This window comes from Myxocyprinus asiaticus, chromosome 31, assembly GCF_019703515.2.
Source record: "Myxocyprinus asiaticus isolate MX2 ecotype Aquarium Trade chromosome 31, UBuf_Myxa_2, whole genome shotgun sequence".
Lineage (NCBI taxonomy): Eukaryota > Metazoa > Chordata > Actinopteri > Cypriniformes > Catostomidae > Myxocyprinus > Myxocyprinus asiaticus.
The window spans coordinates 15056080-15081402 of NC_059374.1; the positions used below are offsets into that span (position 1 = coordinate 15056080).

At 39.1% G+C, this 25323-nt stretch overlaps 2 protein-coding genes across 3 annotated transcripts in view; both read left to right on the plus strand.

Annotated features, from left to right (window-relative positions):
* The window catches only part of strn4 (striatin, calmodulin binding protein 4), a 41766-nt gene extending 36815 nt beyond the window's left edge, over positions 1-4951 (plus strand). Inside the window, exons 16-18 of the mRNA XM_051665086.1 lie at positions 1130-1216; positions 1392-1572; positions 1672-4951. Of these exons, the coding sequence (XP_051521046.1) occupies positions 1130-1216; positions 1392-1561 (257 nt within the window). The 3' untranslated portion in view covers positions 1562-1572; positions 1672-4951. The remainder of the gene's footprint in view (positions 1-1129; positions 1217-1391; positions 1573-1671) is intronic.
* Positions 4952-13261: 8310 nt separating this feature from the next.
* prkd2 (protein kinase D2) overlaps positions 13262-25323 on the plus strand; it is a 66527-nt gene continuing 54465 nt past the window's right edge. Inside the window, exons 1-2 of one of the 2 annotated variants that reach the window (XM_051665082.1) lie at positions 13262-13887; positions 13992-14313. In XM_051665082.1, the coding sequence (XP_051521042.1) occupies positions 13993-14313 (321 nt within the window). In that variant the 5' untranslated portion in view covers positions 13262-13887; position 13992. Of the gene's footprint in view, positions 14314-25323 lie in introns of both variants that reach the window. The other variant, XM_051665081.1, reaches the window with a different exon arrangement.

Genomic DNA, 25323 nt, shown 5'->3' on the forward strand with positions numbered 1-25323 from the left:
TTCAAGTCCTGTAAGTTGCGAGGTGGAGCCACCGTGGATTGGACTTGTTGGTCCAGCACATCCCACAGATGCTCAATCAGAGGCCACTGAGATCTGGGGAATTTGGAGGTCAGGGCAACACCTTGAACTCTTCATCATATTCCTCAAATCATTCCCGAGCATGTGTGTACTGTGGCAGGGCGCATTTATCTTACTGAAAGAGGCCGCTACCATCAGGGAATACCATTGCCATGAAGGGGTGTACCTGATCTGCAACAATGTTTAGGTAGGTGGCATGTGTCAAATTGATGTCCACATGAATGGCAGGACTCAGGGTTTCCCAATAGAACATTGCCCAGAGCATCACACTCCCTCCACCGGCTTGTCGTCTTCCCCCAGTGCATCCTGGTGCCATCACTTCCCTGGGAAAACGCTGCACACATACAGGGCCGTCCACATGATGTAAAAGAAACGGGACTCGTCGACCAGGCGAACTTCTTCCAAGATGCTTTTGATGATGGACAGGGGTCGTCATGGGCACTCTGACTGGTCTGCGGCTACGCATCCCCATAAGCAGCAGGATGCGATGCACTGTGTGTTGTGACACATTCTTCAAGTAACCATCATTAACATTTTCTGTGACTTGTGCCACAGTAGACCTTTTGTCAGTTCAGACCAGACGGGATAGCCCTTGCGCATCGATGAGCCTTAGGCGCCCAACACCCTGTCGCTGGTTTGTGGTTTGTCCCTCCTTGGACCACTGTCGGTAGGTACTCACCACTGCTGACCGGGAGCACCTCACAAGCCTTGCCGTTTCAGAGATGCTTTGACCCAGTCATCTGGTCATAACAATTTGGCCCTTGTCAAAGTCGCTCAGGTCTTTACTCCTGCCCATTTCTCCTGCATTCAACACGTTGACAATAAAGTGGGACATATACATTTAATTTGGCTTCACCGAAGGAATCGGAGGAAAAATTATTTAGATTCTTGCCCTTACGGTTCCGGAGATATTTGTGGAAACGTAAATGTACTAATTATGGCGCCACCAAGAATAAGACAGTGTATGTATCTCTGAGAAAGTATTTTAACATAGAAAAAAATTATTTCACCTTTAATGTTTTTCCTTCTCTCTGTCTCACTGTGGCCACAGGGAAAGTGATTCATTCCATGGTAGCTCACCTGGATGCTGTAACCTGTCTCACCACAGACCCTAAAGGCACTTACCTCATCTCTGGCAGTAAGTAAATATACACACGCAAGCATTCTCAAGTGTATGATATCAGAGAGCTAAACAACAAGCCAAATGAAAACCTTCAGAGTCAATGGAAACCATTCTCACAGAATTTATATGTTAGCTAGCAGTTACAATTGTGCTCTCTGTATCTATACCTTGTGGTCATTCTCTCCCTCAGGTCATGACTGCTCTGTGCGCTTATGGATGCTGGACAATCGCACGTGTGTGCAGGAGATCACGGCACACAGAAAGAAACATGATGAGGCCATCCATGACGTGGCCTTCCACCCCTCGCAGCCCTTCATCGCCAGCGCTGGGGCTGATGCACTTGCCAAGATCTTCATCTGATTTCCTCACCGGTAAACACACAATTTAGCAGTTGTTAGTATTTGTATGTGCATCCGGATGTGAACTTACATGTAATATCTGCATCATTGAGCTTATTTCTCTCTTTCCAGGGGAGCCACCCTCACTACTGGGCCAAAAGAGGGAAACACCGAATATCCAACAATGTGCACACACACACACTCACACTAACTCTGAAAGGAACACGTCATTTCCTGTGTAAAAGGCACAGAACTCAATAACCTATAATCCTTTTATCAATGCCTCACACATTGTGATATGAATTGTACTGCTTTTAATACTAATCATTTTGCTGCTCTTGTCCTGATTTCATTGTTAGACAACACTACTAAATCAAATTTCTTATTTTTTTTAACTCTGCACAGTGTGGAGAGGTAGATGTCCACTCTGTTGACAGATGGACACAGGCAAACACACACACCTTAACACAACACACACCCTAGAGTTTAATTTCATGCATGGTTTAGGTTGAGGATTTGAAGGCTCTCGGTTTATCAAGACATTACCTAAGCCTGCACATTTTCTTAATGTAAATTGCATTAGCCCTAATCTGTGAATTAATGTCCTCGCGTAACTGTTGCCTAGTAACGTGGGGCATTTGATGCATTTCATTCCAAAGACTGCTTTAGACGAGTTTCTTTATTTAGCATTTGCATTTTAGCTGCGAAGTAAAACAGCTTTACCTTTAGCCTCACAGCTAAGAGCCTTAGCATTTCATAATCACTTTCTTGCATTTCATTTGTATATCATGAACTAAAACAAAACACATGAACCTGCATGTGTGCATTTGTGACGGTGTCCGCACAAACCTTTTTTATTCACTGTCATCGTTCAAACCCGGTCAGGTGGCGTTGTCCATAATACTTAACTGACTGTCAAGTAGTGTATTTATTCTAGTGTTTGGTCGAAAGAACTTTTCTGGAAGATCTTCAGTTGGGAGCACAAGAGTTCAAACTCTTTCTGTATATAAACAGAATGTGCTGTACATAGCACACTGTATCACAATCTTGGTGCTAAGATCTCCTCTGAATCAGGGACCTGTTCATGTTGCGGGTCAAAAAGCATTGAATCTCAGTTGACGCCTGCCGTTCCTCTGAGTCATCGGTTCTTTGGCACTTCAGAGTTATAGCCAATGTGTCAAGAGTTTCAGAATTCTGAAGTGGTTTTGTCAGGGTATTTTTAAAGACGATAAATTCCAACAAAGCAGATGATCTCTTGAGGATCTTTGGTTGCCGCCAAAGAAAATTGCAACTAATTACAAATTCCAGTGTTTTTACAAATCGTATGACAAATTCCAGTGTACAGCTGTATTGTAAAATCAGTATCCTGTAACTGCAGAGCTCTTGGATGTCTATTATCTCAAGACCTTAGTCTTTCCTCTTTTGCTAAGAAGTGGACTATGAGTGATCCAGGAATTTGAAAGGTGTATAGTGTGAGGTTTGTCTCGGTTGAGGGTTTTCTGGGTGAACTGGCTAAAAGCAAAGCTCCATTGGGCACTTTGAGTGAAGAAAAAGACAGTGCCCCCAGCTTTCTGTTGATTAACCAAGGGATGCAGGCACAATACCGAAACTGGAGGGATACAAATTGGAAAAGTCCATTTGATGCTACTTATGGCTTTAGCCAAGGCGAGATGGAAGGTGATATAGGGTATTCTGAGTAAAATGGCTCGAAACAAAGGTCAGATGGGCTATTTAAATACAGAGAAAGTAGTGCTCCCAGCCTTCTGTTGACTAACAGAGGAATCAAGATGTAACACTGGAAACCGGAGGGGTACGACTTTGAAAAGTCTGTTGGATTCGCCTTGTGGCTTGTGCCAAGGCAAGATGGATGATTCAGGGTATTTGGGGTAAAATGGCTTCAACAAAGCTCAGATAAGTGAAAATAAAAGCAGTGCGGCTTGCTTTCTGTAGACTATTCAAAGGATCAAGATGCAACATTGAAACTGGAGGGAGATGATTTCCAAAGTCTGCTTGATGGACCTTGGGGCTTTAGTCAAGGTGCAATGGAAGGTGAGTTGGAGCCAGATCTGATGTTCAGTTCCCTTGATTCCAACCCTGAATTCTAGAGAGCAAAGGTCACATCACATTTTCAGGTTTCCGTTCTGCAAGGTTTATTTTTGTCTTTTACTGGTTTTCTGTGGTTGTAGATGGATTGCCAGAAGGCAGGTCAGAATTGGTGGAAAGACTGATGGTTCAAGGGCCATAAAATCACTCAAGCATAATGGAGACATTTCAGTTCTTAACGAGACCACCTCCACCTAGAGTCGCCCCATCCAACACGGAAAATGAGCCTTTCCACTTGGGGCGTGTGGTGTCTAGTGAGAAAATCAGGTTCGATTTGCAAGTTTGTAAATCTACAAAACCTCTCAGAGTGGTTTAAAGCAATAGTTCACCATGAAATAATAATGCAACATTTCACTTTTGGGTGAACTATTCCTTTAATTGGACATGGGTATGTCTTTTGTTTTCCTTGTACAATACTGAGAACACATGTTCATTTTGGGGTACTCACCCAGTCAATGAATGTCACACATAACCATTCAGTAGAATAACATAATCCTTTGCTGCTTACCTCTTTTCCTGTTAACTTCGCACCGCACACTAACGGTTAGCTTTATGCTACACTGCATCCATTTATTGCTGCATCGTTACGTTCTCTTCCAAAGACTGCCGATTGCATGGGTGTTTAGATGAGTCCTGCTGTCTCTTTTGTACACCAGTTTTTCCACACCTCTGATGCAGTATGAGTCTTTAAACTATGACAAAACACATTCCTTACTGAGAGAGGACGAATCGGTGTAAAAAGAACGAAACCGAACGTTTATATGTTTGACAATCTGCCAATGCAAAATGTATGTTTCCCATTTTTTCACTTATTTGCTTTTCTTTACTAGACATATTATCATTTTGATTACTAGGAATAAGGTGTAAGAAGACAGTAGTACCTTTTTTGCTAGGCTTAAGGCTTGCTTGTGATTTGTGAAAAAGCCTAAAAAAACAGAAAATCATATGGAAATTTTAAGGAAAAAATTGTCAGTCCACAGCCAAGGTAAAAGGACTTTTTGTTATGTGTTTTTATTTTTTAATAGCAATTTATCACTGTGTGATATTTTGTACATCATATTAAGCTGTATTAAAACAATATCCTCTAACTACAAGGGATAAAACGACCAGCCTTTTATTTATTTTGTTTTATTATACATATATTTGAACGGCTTTCTAGCTCCTATCAGATTACATCTTTTCCTTATTCTTGTTTTTTTTTTTTTTTTTTTTTTTTACTTTGCAGGTCTTGTTGTATGTCATGAAAAACAAAAAACGACTTAATAAAAACATGGTTTTGTACAGACATTTAATTCTTGTCTCATCCCAATTTGTCAGAGAAAGAGTTTACGAGCTAGTTCAATAATTGTGACCTCTTTTATATAATTTGGATTGGTGATGTGTTTATTTAAGGTCTAATAGAATGAGTTAAAGAGAATCCAAATAATTAGGGATAATGAGATCACATTTTCTTGATATTTTGAAATAAAAATAGTTTAATGTAAACATACTGTAGGTTTCAGAAGTCCAAACTTTCCAAGAAGGTCATCTATTGAAACTAAGTTGCACAATGGCTTGTTCTGAAGTTCCACAAATTTCTGATGTCTGATGAATCCATTAACACATTTGCATGTCAACAATGCCTATTCGTCCCGTCCAGTCGCAGACTCTCTCTATGAGGTAATAAGTAGGAAATTTATTCCTAAACCATTGAGAAACTAATGATGAGTTTTGAAGGACTCAAACATTAGGACACTTTTTTTATTTTAATAAGTTCCCCAATCATTTAAGGCTGATTTTAAAGACCCCATGATATCAAACTTAGTGTTTTGAGTTTTTTTTTTTTTTTCATGTCTTTTAGCTTTGAGGGAATTTACATGATAGAGTACACCTAAATGTTGTCAAAAACATTTAGCAGAAATAAACATTTAAAATGTAATCTTTGCCTTTCAGGAAAATGGACCAAAAATATTAAGGACTGATCTTGCTCACATGGACATATATATACGTTTTTGTCCAATAAAATGCTCTCTAGAATGAGAATTTCCCTTCCCTTAAAACCACCACCCAGTGATTACAATAGCAAGGAGCAAATCCTGGTTTGTGGCTTTGATGTAAACAATGCTATTGGCTCCTTTAAAAAAACCAAAATACTGTAAATACTTCTATATGACCCACCCAAACTCCCTGTTTCAATAGGGAATACATAAAACCAGGAGAGAAAAAAAGAAACTGCCATTTCATGGGGTTTTCAGTTTGTGCAGTGAATTTCGGCATGTATTTTTAACCTGTCACCATGTAATGTAGACTTAGCAGGCTGTTATTAAAGAATGGGGCAGTTTAAAACTATATCAGATCCACAGCCCGTAAGTAACCTAACCTATTTTGGTGTACCACTAACACAAACATTTTGAAGGTCTCCTTTATCTAACACACCTAATTCTACTGATTAGCTAATTAGTAGAGTGCTTCATGATCTGAACTGTGTGTGTCAAATAAGGTAGACGTCAAAAATGTGAGTGTTAAGCTGCGCTCTCACTTCAGGACTGTCAAATTACTTGAATCACTGTATTTCTCACTTTATACAACAAGGTTTCTTGTCATCTGTTGTCGTCTTGTCATAGCAGCGCACATCCTACACAATAGATCACAGACGAGGTACAAAAATGAGAAGATCTTTGGCCAAGAGGCATCCCGGACCAACATCGGTAAAAACATTTCCCACATAATTTCACACTGGAAATTAGAGCGATCAAGGATTTTTCCGGAGAGTAACAGTTTTTTGTCAGAAAAACAAAAGAGGAGATGAAAAAAAATATGGCACAAATAATGACTAGGAAGCTGTCTGTGTCTGTTTTGGGAAAGAAAGTTGGCAGTAACTAAAACAGCACAACATCAAGCATAGTGCTCGGACCATTTATTTATTTGTTAAAAATTCATTCCTGTTAGTTTATAACAATAAAACGCAATTATGATCAAATTTGTGGCTTTTCTTGTACAAAGACGCATGATAAGATGTGAATGGTTGGAGCAGCTCGCTGTAGTCGCTGCATCGCTCACACTACAAGATTTTGCAATAATATCAAGCATGCTTGAAAATATTGCAGTGGACTTCCGGTTGAGCAATGTAAGAGGTAGATGCTCGAGAGGATCGCTCCTGCAATTTTTGCTGATTTTGTGCACTATATTATATATATTTATCGGCAACTAGACAAAAGGTGTTGCAAGCAGACCCCAACGTCGACTTTGATGGAAAAAGTCAATATCCAGGCAAACACGACACGCAAAAATGAAAATGTTAGCGCCTCATCGGCCGAGGTGTTCACAATCGCCACTCTTGTCGAAGAAATAAAAGACGACCCTGGACACCTCACTGGAGAAGTCACTTGTGCCTATTCGATCATCTCTGGAGTTGATTAATACAGTTTTAGAGTCACATAACGAGAAATTACGACTATAGAAACCACACTCTCCAACCACAGTGATGAGCTGATCGAGTTAACATCAAAGCTAACCACGCTCCACAAGGAAAATGCAGCTCTAGCATCCAAGGTGGATAACTTCGAAAACCCGTCTAGACATCAAAATCAAAGGATTCACGGCTTACCGGAGGGTATCGAAGGAAGCTCTCCAACCACCTATATGTCACAGGTTCTCTGCAAATTTATGGGCAACGAAATGTTCCCGAATCCACCAGAGTTAGACAGAGTGCATGAAACACTCGCTCCCAAACCTGCAAAAGACAAGCATCCTTGGGCTATGATTGTCAGATTCCACCGCTTCCAGGAAAAAGAGCGCGCGCTTCGCTGGGCAAGAGAACATCATGACATTACTTTCCAAGGCAGAAAGATTCTGTTTTTCCCGGATATCAGCACAAGCTTGATGCAACTGCGAGCTGCTTTTCGAGATATTAAGACTAAACTCTACAAGGCGGGAATCACTTTTGCTCTGCTACATCCAGCTCGTCCCCACATCACAATTGACAGTAAAAACAACTTCTTCGACACTCCTTCAGAGGCTGAGAGTTTCTTTCAGCAAAAATGTAAAACCTGAAAATTTTTGACATATTATCGCTCTTCAAAGACATTTAAAGAACAAATGTGCCTTGTAACTTAGTTGATTTTCATATTATATTTATATGTATAATATGTGCATAGATCATATTGTTAAAATACATAATTCACAATGATGGGTTTTCTACTGTTTGCACTTGTTTACTTGTAGGTCGACCGATCTACACGCTATTTGCTATTATCATACAATTTATTTAATCAGATGTGCCTCTGAATATTGTAATTTTCATATGCAGTCTAGCTGCTAAAGGGTTCATAATTCATGTTGCTCTAACATACAATTTAAAATACGTTTCACTTACTTAAAAAATAGTTTTGTTTCACCTTAATGGGGACTTTCCTCCCGTGAATGTTTGTGTAGTTTTGGATGTTGCTTTGGTTGTTGGAAGTCTTACCTATTAGTTTTGAAGACCTGCCGCTCGCTTCTAAGGAAAGTCAGGCATAAGACCTCCAAGTTCATGAAGATTGTTGGTATGTTGTTGGAACAATGTTTTTTTTTTTTTTTTTTTTTGTATGGGGTAGGTTTTTGTTAAAACCTTAGCCATTTTTTTTACATTTATATTTGGTTTACTCACAACGCTGTGAAATATGCCCATGTTATTTTGATTAATGTTAATACTCTGTGGATGCATACCCTTATTTTATTAGTTTTCAAGAGGACCTATGGCTGAGGGGGATAATTTTAATAAAATTCATGGCCTTCCCCTTAACTTTATCACTTGGAACATGAGAGGCTTAAATGGTCCGGTCAAAAAGTCAAGGGTATTTCAGCATCTTATACTTCTAAAAGCTGATGTTGGATTCCTTCAGGCAATGCATCTAAAGAGGAGTGATCATAGAAGACTGAAGCACCCATGGGTTGGGCAAGTCTTTCACTTATCTTTACACCTACTTTGATTAGGTCTTATCGCAATGGATGCTACATCACTGTGACAGGTAGGCTCTTTCAAAAGCCAGTTACTTTAGTTAATGTCTATGCTCCAAACTGTGATGATGATAACTGTGTCATGAATGCCCAATTAGATCAAACAACAGAGCTATGGCACTCTCGAAGATGGCCACAATTCTCACATCACACAGGATCGTGGTTGCTTTGATCCTTGGAGATTTTTGCACCCAAATACTAAAGGTTACTCGTTTTTCTCCCACTTTCATAGCGTCTTTTCAAGATTCGATCATTTTTTAATTGATAAAGCATTACTGCCCTCTGTACAATCCTCTGAGTATTCAGCAATAGTTATATCAGATAATTCTCCCTTATTGCTTACATTTTCCTTTACATTTTGCACATAGTTGCCAATTCATATTGGAGGCTTAAAACAGCAGTACTTTCAAGTACAGATTTTTGCAGTATATTAGCACAGTTAAGTGAAATTTTTATACAAACCAATAAATCAGACACAACAACCCCATCTCTGCTTTGGGAAATTTTAAAAGCAGTCCTGAGGGAAAAATTATTTCCTATGGTGCTTTCTGCAATAAACAGCATAAGAAGACACAAGAAGAGTTGACCAAAGAAATCTCAGAAATTGATCAACAATATTTTACAGCTCCTTCATCTGACCTCTATCTGAAAAGAATTGAGCTTTGAACTCAGTTCGATATTATCTCCACGGGTAAAGCAGAACAATTAATATTAAGATCAAAAGGAAAGTTTTACGAATATGGTGAGAAAGCAAGTCACCTCCTGGACTTTCAGCTAAAAAGCCAGTCAGCATCGCAACATATAACAGAAATTTATAATCAGTCAAATAACCTCACAACATGCCCATCTGAATTTAATGCAGCTTTTAAATTGTATTTCTCTACACTTTATACGTATAACTATCCAAAAAAACTCCTCCATGGATGTTTTTTTAAGTGAAATAAAATTTCCAACAACAGATGAAAGCATCAACATAAATTTAGAAGCACCAGTAACTCTCGAGGAAATTAGTGAATGTATCAGCTCAATGAAAAATAATAAAACACCTGGACCAGATGGCTATAATTTGGAATACTATAAGAAATTCTCAAAGCAGCTAACTCTGTTATTATTAGATATGTATAACCATTCATTATCTGTTGGCAATCTCCCCCAAACTCTAACTCAGGCTTTTATTTCTGTAATATTAAAGAAGGATAAAACCCTGGCTGAATGCAGTTCATGTAGGCCAATTTCACTTCTGAACACAGATGTTAAAATATTAGCTAAAGCGCTAGCAAGACGACTCGATTCATGTCTTCCGTTAATAATCTCTGTAGATCAGACAGGCTTTATTAAGAGCAGGCATCTATTTTCAAATGTACGTCATTTGCTAAACATAATTTTCACTGAATCGACATCCACAGTTCCTAAAGTTGTGCTTTCCCTCGATGCTGAAAAAGCGTTTGATAGGGTTGAGTGGGAATATCTATTTAAAGTATCTCACGGGTTCATCTTCTTTATGCCTCCCCAAATGCCAGCATTTGCACAAATAACCAACACTCAACATACTTCCCACTCTCCCGTGGAACACGTCAACTCTCTCCCCTGTTATTTGCTTTGGTGATTGAACCTTTATCAATAGCCCTGAAAAACTCAACACATTTACAAGGTATACACAGAGGAGGCATCGAGAATCGTGTCTCTTTACATGCGGATGATCTCCTACTTTATATAACTGATCCTTTAACTTGTATTAATAAGATAATTGGCATATTAGATGGCTTTGGCTCATTTTCAGGCTATAAAATTCATTTTTATAAACGTGAATGCTTCCCACTTAACTCTTCAGCTAGACAAATCACACAAGGACAACTACCCTTCTGTCTGTCCCCCTCAGGTTTCCATTACTTAGGAATTAATATTGGCCACTCATTATGCGTCATTCATAAAAATAACTTTGAAACCCTAGTTGGTCAGATCAAGTCAGACCTACAGAGGTGGTCTCAGCTGCCACTGTCAATAGCGGGTAGAGTTCAATCAATAAAGATGAATATACTGCCAAGATTTGTATTCCTTTTTCAGTGCCTTCCGTTTTTTCTAACAAAATCCTTTTTTAAACTGTGTGATAAGATAATGTTTTAATTTATATGGTCAGGTAAACTGGCAAGAATTTAAAAAGCAGCTTTTTATGCAACTAGACAAGATAGTGGACTGGGTTTACCTCACCTTATTAGTTATTATTGGGCGGCCAAACTACAGAAAATACTTCTGTGGATAAATGACCCCGAATTAGAATGGTGTAAGCTACAGGAGTTCTCTTGTAACACATGCTCTCTTCCTGCACGTGCTTTCTCACCCTTACCCCTATCTGCGTCAAATTATACATCAAATACAGTTGTGCTATCTACTCTGAAAATATGGTCACTATTTCGCAAACATTTCAAACTGCATAATCTTTTACTTTCTGGACCAATATGTAACAACCACTTTTTTGCCACCTAAACTTGACTCTGCTTAAAGTTATTGGAAAAATAAAGGTATTGTATATTTTAAATACTTGTTCCTTGAAGAAACCTTTCCTTGTTTTGAGAAAGTGGCAGTAAATTATAGTCTACCTCGCAATCACTTCTTTCATTATATGTGAATATCAAAATCTGTTGAATGATATCCTAGAAATACCAAAGAAAACGCTAGGCTTGACATCCAAATTATAAAACTGTATTCTGAGGAATGAACCTTCACCATTGACGGGAATTAGACATGAATAGGAAACTGAATTGATTGAATGTTGTTTTTCAAGATGCCTGGTGGTATAGAACTAAATTTCAGGTACATTTTTATTCTTCCTGTGCTCATCTGGGCTTTATACAATTTAAAGTGTTGCACAGGATTCACTTATGCAAAGCCAAATTGGCAAAATATTTTCCAGGTATTGATGAAAATTGTAATCGATGTGCCTCCACCCCAGCCAGTCTTACTCATACCTTTTGGTCATGTTCTAAATTGAAAGGATTTTGGAAAAACTTTTTAAAATTATGTCAGTCGCACTAGACATTAATATAGAGCACAGCCCACAAATAGCCATATTTGAGGTGTCACAGTATTACCTTGAATTATCTAACAAAAAACTAAATGTCCTGTCCTTTGCATCTTTGATTGCCTGTAGACACATACATTTAGAATGGAATTCTCCTAATCCTCCAGATGAACAGTCCTGGCTAACTGACCTAATGTCATTCCTTAAACTGGAAAAAATAAAATTTGCATTAAGAGGGAAATCAAAAATGTTTTATACAACATGACAACACATCCTCTCATATTTTGACCAATACCAACCCTTCCAACCTAAACAGAATGCATTCAGACCCCTGACCTTGGATCGAATGCTTTGATTTGATCTAATATACCAGCATGTGCAACTCAAGACAGCTCAAGACTGGCTCAGATTGTGTCACTGAACTGCTCTTACTTAATGAGCATCGCTGACTGTAGCAAGCACCGATTTGGCTATGATCCGGGGGTTTTGTCAAAGACCTCGGAAATCTGTCTGTGACAGCAAAAACCAACCAAAAATCGTGTAATGAGAGCAAAGCTTTAGTGGTACTCCTGGATTGAGGATTGAGAAAATCTGACCTAACTCCTTTCACATGTGATTTGGTTAGCCAAACATAACATTAGGGGCAGTGGTGGCTCAGCAGTTAAGGCTCTGGGTTACTGATCAGAAGGTCAGGGGTTCAGGCCCCAGCACCGCCAAGATGCCACTGTTGGGCCCTTGAGCAAGGCCCTTGACCCTATCTGCTTCAGGGGTGCCATATCATGGCTGACCCTGCACTCTGACCCCAGCTTGGCTGGGATATGTGAAAAAAAGAATTTCACTGTATATGTGCAAATGTATAATGTGTGATAGATAAATAAAATTATAATTAATTATTATAACAGAGGGCGTTAACATAAGTCTTAAATGCACAGCATCAAAAAAAAAAAAAAAATACAAATAAATACCTTTAATAGTAAAGGTAAGTGAGAGGTCAATTAAAATTAAATTGACTGTTTATTAAAATGTTAAAAATGTATGACATGACCCCTTTAAACTGGCTTGAGTTGAGTTTTGTATTTCAAGTCACCTGACTCACCTGAGCAAATTGTTTCTGTTTTTTTCACGAAACATTTCTTTCTGAAGCCCTCAGTGTACTGCCTGTAAATAAATATTAAAATGAATATCTAATTTTGCAGGAAAAATAAATATGAAAAAAACATATCACTTCAGTTAGCAAACCCATTTAATTTAGTTATTGGTTTTTAGCTCTCAAATATTTGCATTGTTTGTGAGTGGACACTCCCTTCATCCATTCAAGAGGAAACAATGGAAACCTCCCACCTTGTTTCTTTACATTAGGCTGGCTTCAGGACAACATGTGGGCTGAACATGTAGGCATGTTCACACACCACAGGTCAGGTATGTGTTTATCATGTGGGACATTAAGATACAGATTGGGAAGAGAGAGAGAGAGAGAAGGGACTGGGAAAGGAGCATAAGTGTGGGGCCCCAGGCAAAAAGAGGATGACAAAATTGTTCCAGGGTGGGAATTAGTTAACAAGGCAAACAGTTACACAAAGAGAGAGAGAGAGAGAGAGAGAGGGAGGGAGGGAGGGAGGGAGGGAGAAAGGGGTATGTGGGAGGAGACAGAAATGGAGTATGATCTCAGTGTTTTCCTTTACAGCTCTGATTGGCCAAGAGAGCTGTCAGTCACACCACTTCCTCCTGGCCTCTGGGAGGTTCAGACAGTAGGGAGGTGGAGGCAGGGGGCGGAGGGAGTGTCCTTTGTAGTTTTCTAACTGAGACACAGCAGACACTGCTCAACACCGACAATAAACTGAAACACAGTCTGACTTGCAAAGCAAGCCTAACCAGGAGCTTTCTCTCTCTCTGGCTTGTTTTCTGTACTTTGAAGTCATCTTGGACAGATTTTGGCTCAGCTTTTCCTCCTTTGTCACGGTTTCATTCTTAACTTCACTGTGTTTCTTTCAAGTTTGGACGTTTTCCTCTTTAAAGCTTCTTTGGAGTCCTGCGAGAACAGGAAGCAGGAGGAGGAGGTTGAGTAGGAGGGGGCGAGACGCTCTTAGTTTGAAAGCCAAACTTATCTGCCTTTCTCACCTGCTCCTTCTCTGGAATGTAAGCCACATAGAGTTGCTTTCCGTGAAAGAGAGGGCGAGAAGAAAGAAGAGCCACTTCCTGTAAAGGGATCCATTTTGTTTCAGCTATAAAGGACAAGGGACACTCAACAGGTACAGCCACTATTGATGAGTGAGTGTGTGTACTGGTGTGTGTAGGTGTGTTGTTACCTCACACAACTTAGTCTTACCTCTCTCTGGGCTATCTTTGACTCCAGCATGGCCAACGTCAGTCCCTTCATGTCTCCGGGACCCATGTCCCAAGTCTTCTTCCCCCCAGGTGGGCCGTCCCCACTTGGGTCAGTGGTGATGCAGCAAGGGACACCGGTCTCTGTCCCTGTAACCCCTGGGTTCCCACCAGTGGACATGGGGGTGGCCCCAGGGTCCGGAGGAGCTCCGGGTATCCCATCCGCACCCCCGGCATCAGCCGGTGTCTCTTTCATCATACAGATTGGTCTGACTAGAGAGTCGGTGCTTCTACCCCAGACTGCAGACTTGGCTTACATCAAACAGATTGCATGCTCAATTGTGGATCAGAAGGTAAGCACCACCCAATACGTTGTGCCGAGAGTTGTGATGTTGTATGCACTACCACTTTTGCACAGCAAGAACGGAAGTTAAGAAGTTTTGAAGAAGAAAGCTTGCCCTCAGATTTAGAGTTGTTGTATTAGGTTTACCAGATTACAGAGTGTAAGTCATGGTCTATTGCAGTTTACTTTAGGAAGTTCAGTGTGAAAATTATTATTCCAGAGTTGGGTTTACCTTTGGGTCAGAGTGAGCTTCAATTCACTGTGACATCAAAGATCCTTTACAACATTTTAAAACCTCACAAGCTCTTTATTTGATAGTTGATCATTTGAATAGAGTGAGAGGGATTTCCTTTAATGCCACTGTCTCCAGTCTTTGACACTCTAAGCTGCCATTAATGCTTCTGTAACTCTCACATGCATTGAAAACACAGTTATGCAATGAATGCAGACCGTGCCGCGGTATATGGCAATTCTTAGCCCAGGGTCAGAATTTCCTCCTGCAAAAAATCACTGCAAGACACTGATTTGTGAACTTAAGGAACTGATATGTGAGTCATGGAAAAGTTAGATGGGTATAAAACTACACATACTGTATATGATAAGAGTCCAAAGCATTGAGCATGTTTACATGCATGTTCCTACACCGATTATGCTTAATAAGCCAACAACATGCAATGTCATTTAAAGGCCTTAAACAGTTTTCCTTTACTGGAGTAAGGAATAAATGGTTTAAGCAAAAAACAAATGGCACACATAGATTTTTTTAAACAAACATATAAAATTATCGGCGTATTGCTGTGCAACCTCAACTGGGCCATTGTATCAGAATTTACATGGTCAGTGAGGCTGAATTTAGCTCATAATGGTAAATTTAGATGCATTTATGGCCTATTCTGCCACAAAATGTCTAGAACCTATTTCCACCCTATTGGGACAAGAAACAGGCCAGCATTTCACAGCCCTCCTTACCTCTAATCTGCATTAGAACCAAACAGCTGAGATTTTATCAGCCAGTCAGGCTGTGAAGTTATTCATTTATCAGATTTCCATGCTCTGGGCAATGGCCAGGGCTAGCTTTAAAAGGTTCATTGGGAAAGGGTTTTTCCAGGAAGCATTTGTAGAACATCACTACATCAGAAATCATGTTTTGTACAAAATCCCTTAGAACAGAGCATTGCAATCACAGTTTGGTCCTCAAGCTTTAGTTTTGTTTTCCTCATGAAGATGAATGCCTTTAACTGTTGCAAAACTTGCCTTGGAAGGGGACTTGCTTACAGGACCTGTTTTTAAGCTATTCTGTAGAAGACCTTATTTGGACCTTAAATGGAAACACTGATCAAAAACGATTACTTTTCCCTTCACTGTGCAAATCAGTTGATTGCAACAAGTCCTCTATTGTTTACTATAGATTGCGAGATTTGTGAGTTTGGGTTTTGGCTCTTGCTTTCCCTCTTTCTCTTTCTTTCCTTCATCTCTCCTTGGCTTTAGGCAGAGTGAGTCACTGTGTTCCCTCTCTGTTTATTCAAATGGCTATTTATTCCATAGACACTTTTTTCCATTCATTTGGAGGTAATGTGGCAGCTGCACTCAAATCCTCCCCCCTACACTTAATTTATGCTCTTCTATGCCCAGTTTTCCTGTCCCTCGAGTCCTACCCATTAGGAAAGAGGCTGTTCTGCAAAACTGTTCAAACATCTTCAGTGTCCCCAAAGCCTTTGGAGACTTAAGTCAGAATTAAAAATGTATCAATTTCATTACATTAGATAACAAAATATTAAACCAAGTGGCATCTCAAACAAATAATACTTGACCTTTTCTTAACTTTTCCGAGACATGTTTGCAATTACTTTTAGTCAACTGGTGTCAAAATTATTTGTAGTGGATGTACGAATTCACTTCCCCTCAAGTGTCCTAGCAGAGTAACCACATATAGTTAATCACCTTAACTTTGGACACATTTCACTGAGTTTGACCACCAGTGTTCAAATAGTTTTTGTCTTAATTTTTAACAATATAATGTATTTATTGTAATTATTTTTTTTTTAAATGAATGCCATTTGGTTTGATATTTTATTATAAAATGCAATCAAATTTTAATGTGTGGCTTAAGAGTCCAAATGCTTTTTGGGGCCACTGTATGCAAGGCATAAATAAAACATTTGCAAAGTACAAGGCAAGGACGGTCTCCATTGATTGGGCTGCCCTGCCTATTTCCCCGGCTGGCCCAGCACATAAGCAGTCTATTGTCCATGGAATAAAGAGGAGGAAAGGAAGCCTGTTTCCTCCCAAAGTGGGAGGCCATGGTGTTCCTCCGCCTCTGAACCGCTCACTGGGGTTTCCTTCAGGAGTCTGTTTTCTGCATGCAGGTTTAGAGACAATGCAGTGACTTTCCGTATATCTGAACATCTCCATCCAACACACCTTGCCATCGCCTATTTCTATTTGATGAGATTAAAGGAAAGACACTTTTTCTAGCACCTTTTCTGACAGATATTCATTAAAAATCTCCAAAGGTTGTTATACTATACCAAACTGAAAAACTGTTAAAAGATATATTTGCATATTTTGATTGAACTCGCAATCGATTTTAACCTCATCTGAATGAGCTTCTCTCATGCACTCTGTGGCGCTATCAAAACATTGCTTTCTTTGAGCATCACGACCAGCCCGACATGGCAACATTGGCTCAACCAATGGCGTGAGTTTGGAGCAAGAGTGTTTGGGATTTTTCATTTTTTATTTTTGCTGTTTCGTTTGGCAATGTGAGTGTTGCAGAAATGGCATACTTTGTTAAAAGTCTGTCTGAATTAATTAACCTTTTCGCACGAGAGATTCTCCTGTACTGATGGATCCCCCGGCATGAGTTCTTTAAAGTGCACTGTAATTCAAAAAATCTCACATTATACTTAACAGCAGATGAACTGGAGAATAGATTATATATTATTAAACCTATAATGTGATTTTTAGATGTTTATAATGATTGATTATGATAGATAAGATGCGATTGCGAACGTGATTATTTGGCTATGCGTGCCACCATATTGTTTACATTGCAATGCAGCATGGTATTCTGAGTTCATCAAGCATAGAAAGTTCTAAAAACCAAAAGCTTTAAACTTTAATTTAATGATTGTTTGAATGTTTGTGGAACAGTTAAATGATGGGCAAGGAGGAGGGGGAACTGGCTGAACAATAAACATAAACTTTAATGATATAAATGAACTTAAAACAACATAAAACATAAGGACACAGACACACATGCAAAACGGCCACGTACATCTCTCTCTCTCTCTCGAACCGGCATCTCCAGCTGCCCCTTATCTCACTCTCCTGCTGATCAGCTGATTCAGCGCCAGCCCTGCTCCATCACAGCTGGCCACGCCCTCCTCCTTGTCACACTCCTCCCCCGTCTGATTCAGGCCGGGGCGCCAAATGTCTGACTAACTCCTCTCCGTCTCCGGTGGGGAGACGCTGCCCTTCCGGCCGTTCTGTCAGCAGGTGGCCCACCCCACCTCCTGTGAACCTGGAGGGAGAGTTGAGGGGAGGCATGGGGAGAGGGAAAGGGGCGAGCGGAGAAACACAAAGAGAGGAGAGAACTTGCTCGCCGGCTCCCGGACGCGCTGTTGCCCGGTCCTCAACTGCTCCTCCCCCGGTGGACAGCAGTGAGTCCTACGGCCCCTGGCAGATGGAACCGCTCCTTGCCTTCTCGGTAGATGGTAGTGACCCCTCTGTCCCCAGGCAGACGGCCGCGGCTGCTCCCCTGGCGGATGGCAGCGGTGAGGACTCTGCGACAGTGCATCCCTCCTCCTTCCCGGGTTTCGGCACCACTGTAACAGTTAAAGGATGGGCAAGGAGGAGGCGGGAACCAGCTGAACAATAAACATAAACTTTAATGATATAAATGAACTTAAAACAACATAAAACATAAGGACACAGACACACATGCAATGTGGTCGTGTTCTTCTCTCTCTCTCTCTCGAACCGGCGTCTCCAGCTGCCCCTTATCTCGCTCTCCTGCTGATTCAGCGCCGGCCGTGCTCCATCATGACCTGGCCATGCCCTCCTCCTCATCACAGTTTGTAACATTAAAAAAAAAGATATTGTGATGCTGAAAAGACTATTTGAGCAGCCAGTTCATTATGACAACCGCTTCAGTCCCTCTTTGCTGGAAAACAGCAGGACAATTGCAGATCACACTTTGATTACACCTCTGAGACCAGCCTAGTGTAATCACACTTGTTATTGTACGTGTGAAAGGGCTAACTATTTTGTCACATAATCTCACAATTACATTGACAAGAATGTGTGGGTCGAAATGTGCTTTGAGTCTTGTCTCTGTTTTAGTTATTCAGTTTCTATCTCGCTGCCTCCAGACAGATTTTTGCATAATGTGTTAAGAGGAGTTTAGAATGTGGTTAGCAAAAAAATGTAGGTGTCTAAATAGTGACTAGCTGAAATAAAACAAATGATAAGGGGTGATGGTAAGAAAAGAATGTATGCGTTCCTTTATCTGTCGCCGTGGAGGACTACATTCTTTGGAACGCCTGAATCACCCTAAAATCTGCTGTTTACCAATCTCTGGACTTATATTCTTTTTCCTAAGGTGTTAATATTAGAAAAGAGACCAGTTTTGTGACAAAATTGAATTTAGTTTCATGCAAATGAACAGCGACATGATGCATGAACTACCAATGGCAGTGCAGACAATAATGAAGCTCACCTAATGCAACTGGAAACAGCAGGCAATTAGGAAGCTACTAGCAACCAACAGTGAAGCGACGTGGCAACCTCCATTGATTTAACTGCTGTCGGTGTGAATGCCTTTGAGCCTGTTTATACTAAATGGAAGAAAGTTAAACAGTACAAAAATGTGTGTATGCAGAATGAGTATTACCTGTGCATGGGAGGTTCTATTGTAACAGCAGGATTCAAAGGCACTGGACAGCTAACTATGGCAAAATGAGGTCATGGGCAACTCAGCTCCATTCCAAACCTCCTGATAAAAGAGGTCGGATATCAGAGGGTGTTTCCCCAATCCTGAGGAAAGAGGAGCTTTAAGGACATTCATATGGAAATGTCACGTCATAAAATGTCATTTAATCAGTGCTTTTTTTCAGTTAGTGCTTTTTTTTCAGTTTTTTGCTTAACATGCTTAAAATTAAATAAATCTACTTGAAAAGCAAAATTTCATGGGATATTTATAGAGTATATCTTGAATTAAGTTTAATTTTCTTACACCAATGGCAAATAGTCTTTGTAATGTTTTAAGCAGAAATCTAGTTTTATGTTTAACACGAGAAAAGAAAATTTGCCCAATTTAAAACAATTATTGTCTGAAAACAATTCTTATTACATTAAACAGTTTTGCTTCTCAAGTAAATTTATCTTGTTTTAAGAATGTTTAGATTTTTTCACAAGAATCTGTGACAAACACTTAAGAAAATTATTTTACTGTGCATGAGCTGGCATAAAATCACTAATCATTTGTTTCCTGTATTACTGTGCTGTACTGCATACACTGTCTGGTATCTGGGGGAATCACAGGTAAATTCTGCACTGTACAGCTCATGTGTACTGTAGTCCTCACACTCTTGTTCATTTGCATGGCTGCGGAGAGTCTTTGCATGAGAGAACCGTATTTCCTGGCTAATTTACTGCTTTGCACTGGTAACTATTTGACTATTCAAAACACATGTTCGCATGAGAGGCTATCAGCAGGAAGCGAATCACAAAGTGTGAGAAGAGAAATGACAAGACAGGCGATCTGAAGCATTACGTTTTGTTAGGTTCATTTTCATATTAGCTGATCTGAGAGCAGTTGAAGATTTAGATAAGAGTTGCTGGCACAAGATCTTTCACTTGACTTAAAGTAAGCTTTGTGTTTGATCTGATCAGATGGACAGTATGCTAATATAATAGCTTTATGGCTTTCTGTATTGTTTTTAACAATTATTTTTATTATTATTATTATTATTATTATTTTTTTGTCAAATATACGTAGAATAGAGATTGTAGACAACAAATTCGATTTTTAAATATAACTAAACTGAAATAATAAAAAAAATGTTGCTAAACAAAAAAGCAACCTTTTTTATTTTAAATATTTGTTAAATATAAAAAAATTAAATAAACATATATATATATATATATATATATATATATATATATATATATATATATATATATATATATATATTTTTTTTTTTTTTTTTTTTTTTTTTTTTTTAAAGCAATCTTATTCAAGTAGAAAAAGAAATAAACACACATTTAGTTTCTCCATGCAAAAGTCACTGCCACAATGCATAGGATTGAGTTAAGAGTGGCATATACTGTGTTACTATGCAGTTGCAAGTGCAATCTGGTTGTGTCCTGGGGTGTTGCTGTGTAGTTGCAAGTGGGTTCTTGGTAGCTGCTATTTTGTCATTTTATGGTCTGCCAGGTGAAAAGTTTACTACCTCTCTTAAATAAGCTGCATAATTTGAAGCACAATTGATGTCCATTACACAAGCATTTAGGACAAGTTGCATGCCAAAGTTAATACATAGGGTTGAGGAGCTGTTCAAATAACATTACATGTCACATGCAATTGCCAATGAAATGTAGAACTGGCATCATAATATTTGGAATGTTCCCAGAATTTAACTGACAGTCACTAATAATTGTTACTTTAGTGGAATCTATGGTAACCATGGTACATTTTTGCATAAGAAACAAAATAAAAAAGTAAACAAGCAATATGTTGGAACCACAAACAGGAGGATGTGAGGAAATAGACAGCAAACAGACTGGAGAGAAAGAGTTGTTGTAATATAAGGCATATTGCCTATACTTAAGTAATAACATCAGATTTCGACCCTGCGTTTTGATATGCATATATGTCCCTTCTAACACACACACACACACACACACAGAGCTGTTTATAAGCCTTTAATTCCATCGTTGGCAAATCTTTTGGTTGCAGAATGTGTTTTTCAATGCCATGGTATGAGTAAATCGGTATGTAATTAATCTCATTAGGATTATATTCTTTTCAGACCAACCATGGTTCAAAATTGGTTTCTTTGAAAGAATGGAGATTTTGGTGGGATGGGGTGTCAGACTGGTGTGTGCCTGGATTGAGTGCAATATAGGACAGTGTGAGCATAAGGCGTGGGTGTGGTGTGCATGCGAATTTGGAGAAGGCGGAGCAGTGTATGTTTTTGTGTGCATGCACTACAGTAAGAACAGAGGTTTGTGTGTGTGCATGTGTTTCCAAGCCGGTTCACAGCAGAAAGAGGTGGGTTACCACAGTGGGTAAACACGTGATCTCAGGATGAGGAGAGAAGTGTGGTTCCTCTCACGCTGCCAGTGTTCAATTTCTGAGCTCCCTGTTTCTCTCTGTCACACTCTTCCACTTATAAAAAAGTACCATGTTATTTGGACATAGTACCACAATAACACAATGTTTTTGGACATTTAACATGGTAATACCTTGTTTTTAGACATGCAAGGTGGTAATACCATGTTTTTTTATACATAACATGGTAAAACCATGTTTTCAGACATGTAACATGGTAATACCATGTTTTAGACATGTACCATGGTAATACCATGTTTTTGTGACCTGTTACACAGTAAAACCATGTTTTTAGACATGTTACATAGTAATAGTATGCTATTTTAGATGTACTATGGTAATACCATGTTTTTAGTTATGTACAATGGTAATACCATGTTTGTAGACATGTTACATGGTAATACCATGTTTTTAGACATGTTACATAGTGAATCCATGTTTTGTAGACATTCACTATGATAATACCATGTTTTTAGTTATGTACTATGGTAATAACATGTTTTCAGACAGGTGACATGGTATTACCATGTTTTTAGACATGTAATATAGTAATTCCACTTTTTTTAGACATGTACCATAGCAATACCATGTTTTAGACATGTAACATGGTAATACCATGTTCTTATCAAACATGTAACATAGTAATACCATGCTTTTTAGACATGTGCTATGGTAACACCATGTTTATAGACTTGTAACATCGTAAAACCATGTTTTTTGGACATGAACTATTGTAATGCCATGGTTTTAGGCATAAAAGTATTACCATGGTACTTTAGACAAGTAATATGGCAATACCATGTTGGTAGACATGTACCATGCCATGGTAATACCATGTTTTTAGACATGTACCAACAGTACCATGGTAATGTTAAGGTTTTTGGACATGTAATATGGTAACATTTCTATCAACAAATATGGTAAATATGGTATACCATTTTTGTAGATGTGTACCATGGTAATATCATGGAATTCTTATCATTTCCAAGGTACACAATTATGGTTATCATTCATTACTATGATATATTTCAAAATTCTATGTTATTACAATCTGATGCCACCACTGTACTGTGGAATGTTCACAATAATTATTTTGTAAGGTTCATCTTTGATGCATCTTCTACATCCTCTTCAAGAAGTAAAGTTCTGGTTTTGACTGGGGGCCCTGGGGATCACTGTGGCATTCCTATTGGCTTACCTGCCCCATCGTCCTGACGCCTGGGCCACAAAAGCCTATTTCAGCACGGTGGAGCACACACTCCATAAAGTCCCTTTGCCGAGTCCCCTCCTCCCCCTTCTCCCCTGTGTTTGCCAGCCATGCCTCTCGTGTTACCATTCGCTTGAATAAAAAAGGACTTCTTTGTTTTCAGAGCCCTTGCCTCAGCCCCCGGGCAGCACACAGAAAGTAAGCTTGTGTGTGACAGACTCCCTCAAACATCATTAATCCAGAGGGCCTAATAAAATCACCGTGTTTGTGTTTGTCTGCAGTGTGCATGAGTTTTACATCTAAGCCAACATGTTGAAGTCTGGAGGCAGACAGTTTCAATCCTATTTTCAGACACCGTTGTTTTGCTCTCTTTGCTGAAACTCATTTTGACAACATGTTTAGCACGTGCAGGCAAAATTTATAATTGCCTCAATTTTAAAGGAATGCTAAATACAACTTAAGCTCTCTTAAACAGAATCTGTTGCATGCTGTCTATTACCACAGTTGGTAAAAACTAACAAAAATGTGTTTACAGCGTACTATTTGCTAAAGCCCTTTATATATATATATGTTTTGTTTTGTTTCCAGTAAGGACTACTTTTCCAGACAAAAAAACTTCCTGTGGGTGGAGTTTGCTCCATGGAAAAAGTGCTTTATGGATAGTTACGTCATGTCCCTTTTTGTTATCATTGAGCATATTGTTAACCCAGAATATTCCTTGCAAAGCAGGTTTCTGTTTAACTATAAACATCAGTGGCGGGCTGTGCATTTAAAGTCTAGGCCTTCAGTGTGATTCATGCCATTAAGAAAACACAGTTTCACAATGAATAAGACACCCTATGCCTTTGGGCATCATACATTATGTCGCAGCTAACTAATAATACCAGTTGACATTTTAAAAACACGTCCACGCACGAAAGCCAGAACTTGAAATGACACTTAATGCTCAAGCAAGCCTAATTTTAACTGCAGTTAATTTTTTAAATGAACGTCTCCCGAACAGACATTCAAAAAGAGACATGGCCCAGGACATTTTCCGAAATGTTGCGCATAGCAATAAGGCCAAAAATTAAATAAATAAAAATAAAAATTGCACAGGTTATCCATTCTAATATTACTTATTTTAAGTTATTAATGTGATATTTGTTGTGCTATATTTGTTGAGCATAAAATACTATTGCAGCAGTGTGACATAGCACTGTTGTTTGAGGTATCATTGGTATTTGTACCTGTTCTGCAGGCTGCCATGCACTACATAGCATGCCCAGCCAGGTGTGGAATGTTAATTTGATCTTTGCACTGTTTTCCATGACAGACATTCACCTTTGTTACTCATAGGCCTATGTGTGCAACCTTCTCATGACTCAAGGGAAAGCTGTCTTCACAACACAGATATGATATACAGATAATAGCATGGGGCTGATACAGGAGCATTACACAAAGAAATAGACTTAGTTCCTCCACAAGTGTTTTCCTCCCCACTCTGAATGTGATGTAGATACAAACGGGATGTTAGCCTCTTCACCCAGAGATTCTACCAAAGCATCGCAGAAGTTTCCTAAGTCTGACAGGCTTCCTGATGTCTTGGTCCAAAGCAGAAGGGTAGAACGGTCCAACCATAGTCCATTGTTGCTTTGCCTCTTTACATTAGCTTGAAATAAACTAAATGCTTTCCCTGATGAAAAGACCCGCTTAGACCAGCATGTATTTCCAAACTGGCTTGGTTTTTACTTGTTTTTACAAAAAGTAAAACAAGTGGGATGCAGGAGTTCAGCCATAGTTTCTCCTAGACTCTAGGAAAATGGAAACTGCACTCGTTAAGCCATTTCATAGGGTTTTTTATTTGTGTATACCAGCTAAATGTTTGTTTTATCAGACACATTTTATTTTAGGTATCTTTAACTACGTACTTAACTAATGTACTTAAGTATATGAAACGGTATGCTTATTATGTTTATATATGTTGTTGCATTGTACTTACATTTAATGTACCTTCATTTAATTACATCTGTAGTTACACTGTTAACCTTACCCCTAATCCTAAACCTAACCCTGACCCTAACCCCTACTCCTAAACCTACACGTAGCTCAACCTCAGTAGCAGCAAATAAGAGTTTTGCAGTACATTATGTAGTTACACAATAACTACATTGTATTGTATGTATTTTAATGTTGGTACATAGTAGTTAAAGACACCTAATATAAAGTGGGACTGTTTTATGTACTGTGTCGGTGTACACTTGCAAATATGACCTCAAAACTAATAGAAATAGACTAAAAGCTAAAACTTTAAAATAAATCTTTCCGCTTTTGTCCCCTTACCAGGAGGGTACTTATTATCTAGTTTCATTTGGCAGGTCAGCTCCTTAGCTAGCTGTTTAGAGTTGAAGTACATTAATTTCTTGCATTTCAAAGTACGCTGCAGGGGGTTATATAAGTGGAACAGGGTGGATAAACAGAAGAATAAAGTTAACACA